Source organism: Cnephaeus nilssonii (genome assembly GCF_951640355.1).
Source record: "Cnephaeus nilssonii genome assembly, chromosome: 2".
Classification (NCBI taxonomy): domain Eukaryota; kingdom Metazoa; phylum Chordata; class Mammalia; order Chiroptera; family Vespertilionidae; genus Cnephaeus; species Cnephaeus nilssonii.
In genome coordinates this window covers 102108043-102120127 of record NC_137073.1, presented here as the reverse complement: position 1 = coordinate 102120127, position 12085 = coordinate 102108043, and the positions used below count along the sequence as shown (strand labels likewise).

The window sequence follows — 12085 nt, the reverse complement described above, 5'->3', positions numbered from 1 at the left end:
AGAATGTAGTTTTCCCATAACACTTTTCTATCACAGGGATGAACAGTGGGGTACAAAGAAAAACATGGGACTTAGCTTCTGCCTTTAAAGTGTTCACAGACCAGATTCCTTTCTAGAGGACATTCTTAGTAGCTCAGTAAAGACTTCTATACATAAATGAATAATTGGTGGCACTGATCTTTAATTTTGATGTTAATGTGGTGCAGTTCTTAGTACGTAACATTTCTTTTTTTCCTCTGGCTGCTTTTAAGATTTTCTCTTTACTACTGATTTTGAACAATTTGATTATGATGTACCTTGATACAGTTTCTTCATATTTGTTGTGCTTGGTGTCCCATAAGCTGCTTGAATCTGTGAGTGTATGGTTTCCATTAAATTTAAAAAATTTTCAATAATTAAATTTTCAAATATTTTTTTTTCTGTTTTCCTCTTCCTTCATCTCTCCTCTCATTTGGGGACTGCAATTACACATACAACAGGCCACTGTACATTTTTTTTCTGTGTTTCATTTTGTATAGTTTCCATTGATGTTTTCCAGTTCACTAATTTTTTCTTCTGCATTGTCTATATGCTGTTAATTGCCATTTCCATGCATTTTTGTTTCAAACATTGTACATTAACTTTAGAAGTTTTAGATCTTTAATATGTTTCCATTGGTTCCAATTAACTTTTTGAACATGTGGAACATAGATTTTAATTTTTAAAGCAGAGGTTGTAGTCTTACATTTAAAATACTCTAGACCTCAAAGATATGTCTCCATTTTTTAAATTGTCATAAGAACCTAAATATTTCTTAAAGAAAATAATAATTCACTAAAATATCATAGGTTCAAGATGGCATACTTGATTTGCTACCACCTGGATGGTGTTGTGGTTCGGGTTAGACTCATGACCATGGGCCAGAGCCCACTTTCCCATGCCCATCTGGTCAGTCCTCTAACTCAGGAGCTGGGTGGGGACTTGTAGTCACTAAGCGCTCTTGGCTGTATATACTGAGAACCGCTTAGTCAATGACATCCTGCTCTCCTCTTTGCATCCAGTGTCATGACTGGCCTGCATGATGTGACCTGAAGCATCCACAATCTTCTCTGTTCAAAGATGACACACCTGAGAACATAAGGAGGTGCTACAATTTGCCCAAGGGTCACAAAGATCAGAAGAGGAAGAGTCTATGTTTGAATTGAGACTTGAGTCAAAACTTCCTAAATTTAGAGGGAGATAAAAAATCTAAGGGTTAGTTCAATGAAATGATTTCCATGATTATCTCTTTTCTACTCATACAAAACTATTCTCTAGAATTCTGCCTGGTGTGACGCTGCTTTTGAAACGTTTCTATGGTTGATAGCAAGTGACAACTTCACTTCCTCTTCCCCAAACTAAATTCTTCCAGTACAACATTAGGGATGCCTATGAGCAGGGGAGGAAAGGGATAATATGTTCATTCCTATGACTCTCAAAAGAAGAAGGGGTGATCCTCCCAGGCATCAGTAGCCAGATCCTGGGAAATATTGTCAGAGACTAGGCCCCCAAAGTTGGGAGGTCACACCTGAGAGAGAAAGCAGCACTACTGCCAAGACTGTAGCAATGGAAACAAAGGATCTCTCTGCCCCCTCGTCTCTCTCTCTCTCTCTCTCTCTCTCTCTCTCTCTCTCTCTCTCACACACACACACACACACACACACACACACACACACACACAGAGAGAGAGAGAGAGAGAGAGAGAGAGAGAGAGAGAGAGAGATGACAAGAAGCCAGAAGTTGGAAGGTATAATAAGAAGAGAGGGTGTGATTGCATGACAATGCTGAGGCCAGTTTGTGTGGTGCCTATAGTATTAAACTTCTGAGAAATATCTGTAGTTATGTGTCTATATTAACATTGTTTTCAATAAAATGTTAAAGGAGTGATTATGCATATTTCAAACTGAGGCTTTAATGTTAAGTGAATGAAAAATGGATGGCAGACGCCCAAACTTCCTCTTTTGATATTTTTCCCTATATGCACTCATTCTTCTAAGAAGTTATGCTTTTTTATGCAATAAGGCGAGTTAGCTCATGTAATAATTAGTGATCAAACTCAAGAATTCTTTGCTATGGTAAATCTCTTCCTACCCAAAAGGAGGGTCATGGAAATTTTCTGTGAAAATTAATCAGTGTGTGTTTATAAGGACTCTAATATTCCCAATCATATATTTGTTTTACTTTAACATTTTTGCCAAAGGTAACTAGCAATACTAATTTAAAAATTCAAGACCTTCTTTTCCTCTGGGAACAGGACCACCTATATAACATTACAGCAATCACATGAGTTTGTATACAAGATGTTTGGGTATTAGCTTCCTTAACAGCCAACAACAGTGCTTTGCAAAGTGTTAGCATGTCCCAGTCTCCTCTGAAAACCAAGTAGCTCAGCTGCACAAGCAGAATGGAGAGCACATCACGGCATTTTCAATGACTACACTTACATCTAGCCGTCTGTGCTTTGTACTCATCTTCAAGGACCCCTGAGCCCTTAAGGAGAATTTTTCAAAGGAATACCTTTTCTAAGTCCAACAGTTCAGTGTAACTGATCTTTCTCTCACATTCTCAAAAACTTCATTAGAATTGCATTCCTCAAAACTGGACTTGTGCTATTTTCTAGGGTCGTGCTCATAATCCCAGATTTCTTTTTTATGGTAACGAACTAGTCATACCTTCCAGCTCCCTGCAGCCAAGTTCTGCAGGGCGCCTGCCGCCCCTTCCAGCGTGTCTGCATTTGAGCACTCAGAGAGCAGTGTGAGGTAGGGTTTGACTATTGATGGGTGCCACAGCATCTGGATCCCTTTTGGTGGTTCTGCACAGTCGGGAAGAGGTCCTACTCCATCCCACTGGAGGAAGAAAAATAAGAGAGTAAACATCTTTAACACCATTACACTTCCCAATATTGCCTTCTGTGAACATTACAGACCATAACAAAACCAGGGTGTCGTAACATTTGGTGAACATGTTTTGCATGTAGGGTAATGCAGTAGCCGTCCAAAATTAGGAGAGCCATTCCTGCCCACCAGGAGCTTATGATGGAGGATGAAGGGGGTTGGAGCTTGGACAAAAGTGAATGTAACTTGCAGTAGAATGGATAAGCTCCCTGAGAAGAATCCTAGGCCATTGCTACAGGAAGGAGGGAGTAGAGATGGATTGATTTAGAGTGGGCAGGGAAGAAGAAGGCTGCAGATCAAGGTGCCTTATTTTATAGTTAGCATACCACTGACATAATGTAGTTAGTAATGATCAAATGCCTTCACTTCTATGGGTAAGTGTGAACTCTGATAAATTTCTATATAACTTGTTTGATTTTGAGTACTATCATTGTATCTATAGGATTCAAAAAAAAAAAAGACAGAATAAACAAAAAAATTGCTATGGTTTATTAGATGCATTAGCATAGCATAGGCACACTAGATCTTATAGCAATTCTGGTAGTTAAGTTTGCTTTGAATTGAATCTAATAAATAACAGAAAAATTTGCGGTTGAAAATTAATTACAAATAATTTAGAAATTATGGCTTATTGCACAAAGGCATATAAGTAGACCATTAAAAAGAATAATTTTGCAGAACTTGTAGCAACTTGGGCAAATGATTACAGTTAAGTGAACAAAGCAGTATACAAATTGGTATGGGTTTGTGCTTTATTGCATGTAAAATGCATCATAAAACCCATGTAATGAAATAAAAACTTATTAATAAACTGTTTGTTTTTCATTTTTTCTACATTTAAATTTTTTGTTGTATTACTTTTATTTAAAATATCAAAAACTGATTTTTGATTATACACAGCCTTTGTCTTTTGTGAAAAATAAAGGCAACGAGTATAATGAGGGTAGACATGAAATAAACTATATGTATAGAAAAAATATTCCCATTTTTACTTTTGAGAAGAATCACAGTAAAACAAAATAACCCTTAATTTTAGGGTGAAGTACTAAGTTATTTAACTGCTTTATTTGCATTGATTGATGATGCTTAAAATAAATATAGTCTAAATGTAATACACTATGCTTTTTCATAGTTATGTGCTGTACATATATATGTGCACGTGTGTTTATATACATGTACGTATAAATACAAAATTATAACTATATTTCAGAATCTGTGTAAGGTCTGAAAATTTTACTGGAAGAAAGTATAGGCTTACTTCATATCCTTGTAACATAAAAAAGGAAGTGTTGATAGAGATAATGTAAAGTTATTTCACTGTCATAAATAATTTCAAGAATTTCATCATTTATTTTTTAAAAAAAGCAACCCTGAAAACTCAAGCCTTCTTTTTCTCAGTTCTGATACAGCTTAGTTTAAGTCAAGGCTAAATGTCAGAGATGAATGACATCCCACAGATGGATGTTGGACATCCCATTAAAGGTCATTTTCAGTAAGAATGTCATTCAATTTCAACTTTCTAACAAGAACACTCAATGTAGGAATCTTCTTGTGTGTTTTTTTTTAACCAAAGCCACTTCTAAACTATTCAAAGATGAATTTGCATCTGTGCACAGCCTATCAATGAAACCAGCACATGTCTTTTAAATACACTTTTTAAAAAATGAAAGTGAACCAGTCTTGTCACAGTGCACGTGGTTCACTATTTGAGACTGGCCCACTCCTTTGGATAGAAACACAGCACAAGGAAAGTAGGTTTGTTGATATCGATGATGAAACAGGGGTGATACTGATTTCTTAAATGAAACCAGCTTGGGGTACTGAATCTATTTGCTAGTGCAACAGGAAATGGAAAATTATTTCATTTGGGTTTTTATTTTGTCATATTCTATCTTTTAAAATATCCTTTTCATACAAAGATTTAATAATATTGAGAAAAATCAGACTCTACAATTTAGAGCCCAACATGGATGAAATTTCTCTCTCATGTTGTAACAAAAGATATACAGTATTTGCATGCTCATTACAATATGTGACAGTCAAACTCTATGAAGAGCAAAAGGCAGCTGCGTTGTGTTTTCTGGGTTCCATCTTGTCCTACTTTTCTAACTTCTGTGCAATAAAATGGAAGTTTTATTTAGTCATTTAGGATAAATGGCTAAATCATAGACAATTTCCTTGTGCTCTGACATGCAATCTATGTAGCTCTTAAATACCTTCCATGACAATCCTTTAAGGGTTACATAGAGAACCTGAAGGAAATAAAAGGAAAATCAATATGACAGGGATCATCTTTGATGGCAGCTAGAGATGGAATTCAAAGGGGACTCTCTGCTATTTCATAACATTGATGGCACTCTGGCCCCTGTCAACATCGAAGAAAAAGAACGGTTTTAAATCAGTTAATGGATCTGGCCTTCATCTGGGTACTTTATTCAGACTCTTGAGCTAAGAGGGAAAGAAGTATCAACTACCCATTAAGAAACTGTTTTTCACTACCCATAAAAAGAACAGAATCTTAAGAATTGTGCTAACATACTTGACGTTACGTTGCCTAGAGAATCAACATAATAGGACTATAGAGCGATGGTGACATCAGGATCCCACTGAAGGCGTGAAACAGTTCTGCACATGCAAACTTCTACTGGTACCCTTTTTCTAGATTGAGGATTGAAGAAATCATGGCTATGCAACTCTTCTACCAAAGAGGAAATGTGTCACTTATAAACTTAAACAGAAGAGGTACCCATCTTAAAATTTGTACAGAATGGGCACATGGACTAAGGCAAGCAGTGGCTAAACCTTTAACACCTTCAAAACTGATCATCCAGCTCATTGGTCCTAAGAACACAATGAGCCTTATGCAAACTGCTTATTTTAGACTATATTTTGAGGGCACATTATCAAAACTCTTTAAGAGCTTGAAATATAACAGTGATATATAAAGAAGCAAAATGTCATCAAGTCAGGAGAGAGAACGTTTTATGTAATGAAGACAGGGCACAACCAAGGGGACAAAGTATTTCCAAAAAACCAACAGGGACAATGCTGGCTGAGTATATTTTGATTATATTATCTGCACTATTGCCAGGTTGTGGCAAATACCCGCCTCCCCCCCCCCCCCCAACACACACACACACTTACACATAAACATATAGCTGTGTGTTTATCTTTATTTATCAGGTTTAAATTGAGATATCAAGCTGAGATTAAAGTGAAAGCAAACAAAAAAGGAAAAAGGCATTTGTGACTTTAAAAAGTTTTATTCCAGCTTGGGGGAACTTTTCAGTGGAAATTCCCTTTTCTTCTCATAGTTTTAGTCTTCAGACTTGGTAAATAAATGTTCCTCAAATTTTGTGCACATTTTTCATTTCCATCTGCTATATTCCAACAGATAAAATTTGCAAAAGCTCTAGCTATTCTCGATTCTTAAAGGTATTAATTACTTCAATGTTCAAATGATATTTTGTGTAAGTCATTCCTATGCTGTTAAGCAGGACAATATAACAGAACATATTTTAAAGTTCCCCTTATTCATTCTCTTGTTTATAGGAATTTAGAATTTTGCACATACAGTTAGAGTTCATGAAGCTAAAGTTTAAGGGGGTTACACAAGAGTTTTCAGATGTTTTATGCACAACACCATGGCCTGAATGCTTGTGCCGGCCCAAGACTCACATGTCCAGGCCCTAATCTCCAATGTGATGGTGTTTGGAGGTGGGGCTTTGGGAGGTGATTAGGTTTAGGTGAGGATAAGAGGGCGAAGCCCCCACAATGGGACTAGTGTCCTTATCACGAGGTGAAGGGACCAGAGTTTTCCCTTTCTGCCTTGTGAGAGCACAGCAAGAAGACAACCACCTGGGAACCAGGAAAAGGCCCTCAACAGACCCCAAATCTGCTGGTCCCTTGATCTTGGACTTCCGGCCTCCAGAACTGTGATAAATGAATGCTTGTTGTTTAAGCCCCCACTTTACAGTATTTTGTTATAGCAGCCCAAGCTGGCTGAGACAGTAACCATAGTGAAGACTAAGAAATCTTGGTATCAGGAGGGTCCTCTAGCTACACCATGACTTCTGCCAGGGTGCTCTCTTAGGCACAGGATGGAAGCAAAACAAGGAAAGTGTGTGGCAGGATTGTGTTGCCAGCAGAGCACAGAGCAAACCAACAGATTGATTTGTCTTCCAAAATAGTGCCACCCTCTAGAACATATTCTCAGTACTTTTTTTCACTGGCTTTAAATGCCAGGATAAGTAGTGTCAATAATCAAATCAGTGAATAGTGTCAATATAAGTAGTGTCAATAATCAAATCAGTGAATGTCACTCACTTTCTAAACTTGTATAAAATTGTGAATATATATTATCTCTCCAAGAAGGTAATGCTCAAACCGTTTTTAGAAAAGAAGAGAATAACACGCTCCCAATTTAGAAGCCAAGGGGCTGCTGAAATTTGGACGTGGTGCTTTCTGATATGGTCCCAGGCAGGCAAGGAGGGACAGACATGCTGGCCACTGCAAGAAATGTCTGCTTAGGAAGAAAATTACATAGGTGAGGGGATGTGTTCAATGTGTGGGTTAAAAAAAGAAAAGAAAAAGCTTTCCTATTATTTGCTTTTCATACTTTTGCTTAAATTCCACTTAAAAGATTTCTATCTTAGTTGGCTTGAGGATGGAATAGTGGAAGTCATTGTTCCTTATAGGAAGAGCAAGATGTGACTTAGGGATAAAAATCAGAAAGTTCAAAAACTAGAAATTAAAGGTGTCCATACACTTTACAATGAGACTTTGTACACTGGGGTCCTTTAAGGGGTGGCAGCTCACGAGACCATTTGAATGATCACATTCATCAAAGCCCCTATGGAATGAGAATTAACAAGAGGCCTTCAGCTCCTCTCCTGTGCAGGAGTTTACACCTGCTCCCGTCGCCATCGCCAATGCACTGGGCTGGGCTCCTGGGAGGTGCAAACGGGAAGAGCTCTCCTAATCAGAAGAAGGCTTTCCATTTCAGGAGAAATGCTAAACCACGTTGCTCCTCGCACATGTCACAACCATTCGCGTCTATGTAAAGAAGAGAGCTTTTGCAGCTGCGCTGCATCCTCCAAATGCAAACAGAAAGGCCTCTTCATCAGCAAAATCCATCTCTATTGCCTAGTTTTCTCTACGGAGGAGGGGCCACTGCCATCAAAACACATGGGCAGGCTTTCAGTTTTCAGAGATTTCAGTGAGATACGCCAGAGTCCCGTGATATTGCAAGCAAAGGGAGTGGTTCTGCAGTCATAGGAAGCATTCCCATTTTAAATCAGACTCTTCCTCCCAGGAGAAGCCACATGTCACAGGAAGAGAAGATGGCTGGGAGATGGTTCGAGGAGATACACTGTCAGGGGATTTTCTCTCATGCGGGGTTTGGGTGAATTAGGCTGCTGTCAGTACTAAGTACATTAAAAAGCAGTGACCTGGACACAAGTTCATCCACGGTCTGCCATTCTTGCTTGACTTGGTCTGGACAGCAGAGTTACGAACTGATTTTGCCTTTACAGTGTTTCATTATCACTTCCAGCTTTTTCAGAAGGGTTGGGGGAGAGGGAGACAGGGAATAGAAGTGATGGTCATTAAAAAAAAAAAAACCACCACAAAACTCCAAGCAACTGTAAAAAGCCAGAATAAATAATGATTCTTATGTTGACTCTTGGGGATTTCAAAGGAAAGGGTAACTCAGGTGTCTGAATTCCCCTGCGGGCTGTTCAGAAGCTGTCAGCTACAGGGGGCTGAGCTGTGCAGAGCAGCGAAGGATGAGGGTGAGAGAGGATGGCCAATGAGCTGTATTTCTGGGGCACACATTGTCTCCAGGCTTGGCTTGCAGAAGATAGGAGGGGGTTTGCATTTGCAAGATTGAAAACCTGTATTTAAGCAGAGGCAGGGTATGTGTTTTCTGAACAAAGCTTCAGGAAAACACACTCAAAACAAAACAAAACAACAAAATCTCAGAGATATCTTTGCTAAGGGGCACACCTTTCCCTTAGGAAGAGATGGGAGGGAGGCTAGTAGTGTGCCTACTCCAGACACTGGCACAATTAGGCCCCTGGGCTGTGCCTCACAGAGGAGTGTTATCAAGGCTGATCCACATCATGGAGCTCACCTGCTCCTCCCCCAAGTCATCATGATGGAACCCACTGGAACACCAGTAATGCTCACCTAGAATTGTCTCTGCTCCTAACTTTCCATCCACTTGGGCCACAGCCCTCTCCATTTCCTGCCTTTTAAAGGGGGCTCTGTTCCTGATCTCCTTCAGGTAATCTTGTAGTCTCATTTGTTTATATCTTCGGTGATATGTCCCTCAAAGATAATCTAATACAGTTAACTGGGATGATTTTACCACCTAAGGAGACAACTGGATATGTCTGGAGACACTTTTTTTTGGTTGTCACAACTTGGGGAGGGGTTGCTATTGACATCTACTGGGTAGACAGCTGCTCAACATCCTACAATGCACAGGATAAGCTCCACAGCATAGAATTATCCAGCTTAAAATGTCAACGGTGCTAGGTTGAGAAGCCACGGTCTAGTAGTACAAGACACAGAGTATTTATTAATGGGTAGGGTGTTGCATTGTAAAATGTAAATAAGGAACCTAAATGAAACACCTGAAATAAAGTTTTAAGTCTGTAAACTTATTGAAATTAGAAGAGCAGCAATTTTAGCTGATAGGATATGTTTTATACGGTTCAGAAGAAGTAGAGGAATATCATTCATTCCTGGGCATGGCAAAGGAGAGTCACCACATGGAAACGTGCAGCCATGACCTTTGCAGGCTCCTGTGATTTGTTGCTTCGAGGACATGAAATACCATGTCTTGACTCACCAAGCTCCCAGCATATGGTGAGTGAGACTCTACTGGAACTGGTCGTGAGGAATGAGCAGTAGCTGACATCAGCAGATGGTGAGAGAGAAAATGGTATTAAGCAGCAAAAGTAAAAGGATGGTTACTAATTAAGAAAATGAAAACTGTCTCAAAGAAAGAAAAACAACCTGTGATATTAGGCAAGGCATCAAGAATTATCATGAAGGACGGCTCCATCAAGAAATAATAAATCAAATCAAAATGTGTTTCAACTCTTGCTGGTACCTAGAGTGATTAAGGTAAATGTTGGCTGATGAATCCAAAGCCTTAAAAACATTCATTTGGTCTAGATATTTCACTTTTAAGAATTTATCCTTGAGAAGTGATTAAGGATGTAGGTGAGATTTAAGTACACAGATGTTTGTTATACTTTGCATTAGCTAAAATTTAGAAGCAATCTAACTTTCTGACAATTGGGATTGGTTCACTCATGATGGTATAGTGCCACAATGGAATTCTTGGTAGCCCTTCCACATTCTGGTATTACTAGAGGCCTGGTGCATGAAATTCATGCACTTGGTGGTGGTGGGGGGTGTCCCTCAGTCCGGCCTGCACCATCTTGCAGTCCAGGAGCCCTCAGGAGATGTCTGACTGATGGCTTAGGTGGTCAGTGCATGTCATAGCGACTGGTCATTCTGCCATTTGGTCGATTTGCATATTAGCCTTTTATTATATAGGATGTTTACTCACATAATAGTTACATGTGTGCATATGTATATGTATTTATAAGTAGCATCCATTTTGTCTGAAATAAGGAGAAACTTATTTAAAATTTAAGTTTAAAATTAAAATCTTTAATGCGGTGATTTGCAATGAAATTCATTTTTGTGCTTTGGCACACTGACTGCTATTTAGTCTCAGAGCCTCATTTCTAGCCCAATAGCACCCATCTGATGAAGTGAGGAATGTGTGAGGCTCTTGAGGAAGTGATACCCAAAACAAAGTTCTGAAAACCCAAGGAAACCTTCACAGTGATGGGATTTTGTGACACGTGATCCCACTATATACATCACATGTGAAAGTCTTCAGAACAAAGTATTTTTAAGTCTGACATGATCAAAAGTACTGTCCTTTGGATGCCCATATCCACTTGCTGATGCAAACTGTAAATTCTCAGATGACAACTGTGAGAAAGAATGGTCATTGGGTTTGGTGCTGACTTCTGAATGTTGACTGATGATGTAATAAAATGCAGCCCAGCCATGAGTAGCTGGATAGGAACAGTGTGAACCGTAATTGAAAGAGGAGATCTGGTGAATATTCTTGGCTCACAGCAGCCCTTGGAGGCAGAGAGTCACCAAGAAGGAAATGGACAAATCACAGCTACAAACATCTATTCAAAACACCCCCAACAGCAAGAGCTAAAGGCCACCCAGTGCCCCAGAATGACCATCATTCATTCAGCACAGCTGGTGCTGGGCGCTGGGCTAGAAGCTAAAGACAGAAAGGAGACCCACAGTCCCTCCCTCAGAAAATTCCCTCTCTATGGGGATCAATTGCTGTCATAACTCATAGTGTGATGAGCACTAGAGAAGTTCAAGTAAAACCATGCGGAAGTGGGCTAGAGAGTGATTTTTTTTTTTTACATGAGGGAAGTATTTTAAGGGTGGAGATAATGTTTTATTTGGTCTGAAAGGATAATTTTCCAAGTAGTGGAAGGAGAGGAGGGGAAAGCCAGCTGGAGAAACAGCATGAGCAAAAGCTTGGAGGCTGTGCTGAGTCAGGAATGTGTGCAGGGAAAAGGCTTCCTAAGTTCTACCAAGATGTGTCTATTATCATGGAAAAAACAAGGGGGCGTTGAAGGCAAAAACAATACGATAAATGGAGCCATTTTCAAATGACGCCGGAGCTGCCATGCCAGAGGAACTGACTGGCATGTCTTACACCTCCAACTTTTGCAATGTTAAAAACAGGGCAAAATAACCATTGACTGGGCCCAAGACAACAGTGTGTCCCAAAGAACTGTTTGCCAAAGTAACAAGAAAGCAGTTATTATAACTACTGGACTGATGATTAATAGATCTAAAATTAAAAACATTGCTTAGAAGGAGCATCACCATGTTATGTTACCTGCACCAACAGAAATGCCTTCTTCTGTTGATGTAATCATTCCCCTTCCCATTCTCATAAACAAACACCCATTGCCTTTAACTCCTAATCGGAACATTATTTGGGCTTCAGCCTGAATCAATGATTCCCAAATAGTTATTCTTACTGACTTAAAATAAATGCTTGTTTGCCTCTCACCTTGAAAGGACCTTTCGTTTTTAAGTTAACA

At 39.2% G+C, this 12085-nt stretch overlaps 1 protein-coding gene across 2 annotated transcripts in view; it reads right to left on the bottom strand.

Moving 5' to 3' along the window:
• CTNND2 (catenin delta 2) overlaps positions 1–12085 on the bottom strand; it is a gene marked incomplete at its 3' end in the record, with an annotated part of 782663 nt that overhangs the window by 91343 nt on the left and 679235 nt on the right. For both annotated transcript variants that reach the window (XM_079800721.1, XM_079800722.1), the window contains exon 15: positions 2691–2864. In XM_079800721.1, coding sequence (XP_079656847.1) covers positions 2691–2864 — 174 coding nt within the window. The remainder of the gene's footprint in view (positions 1–2690; positions 2865–12085) is intronic.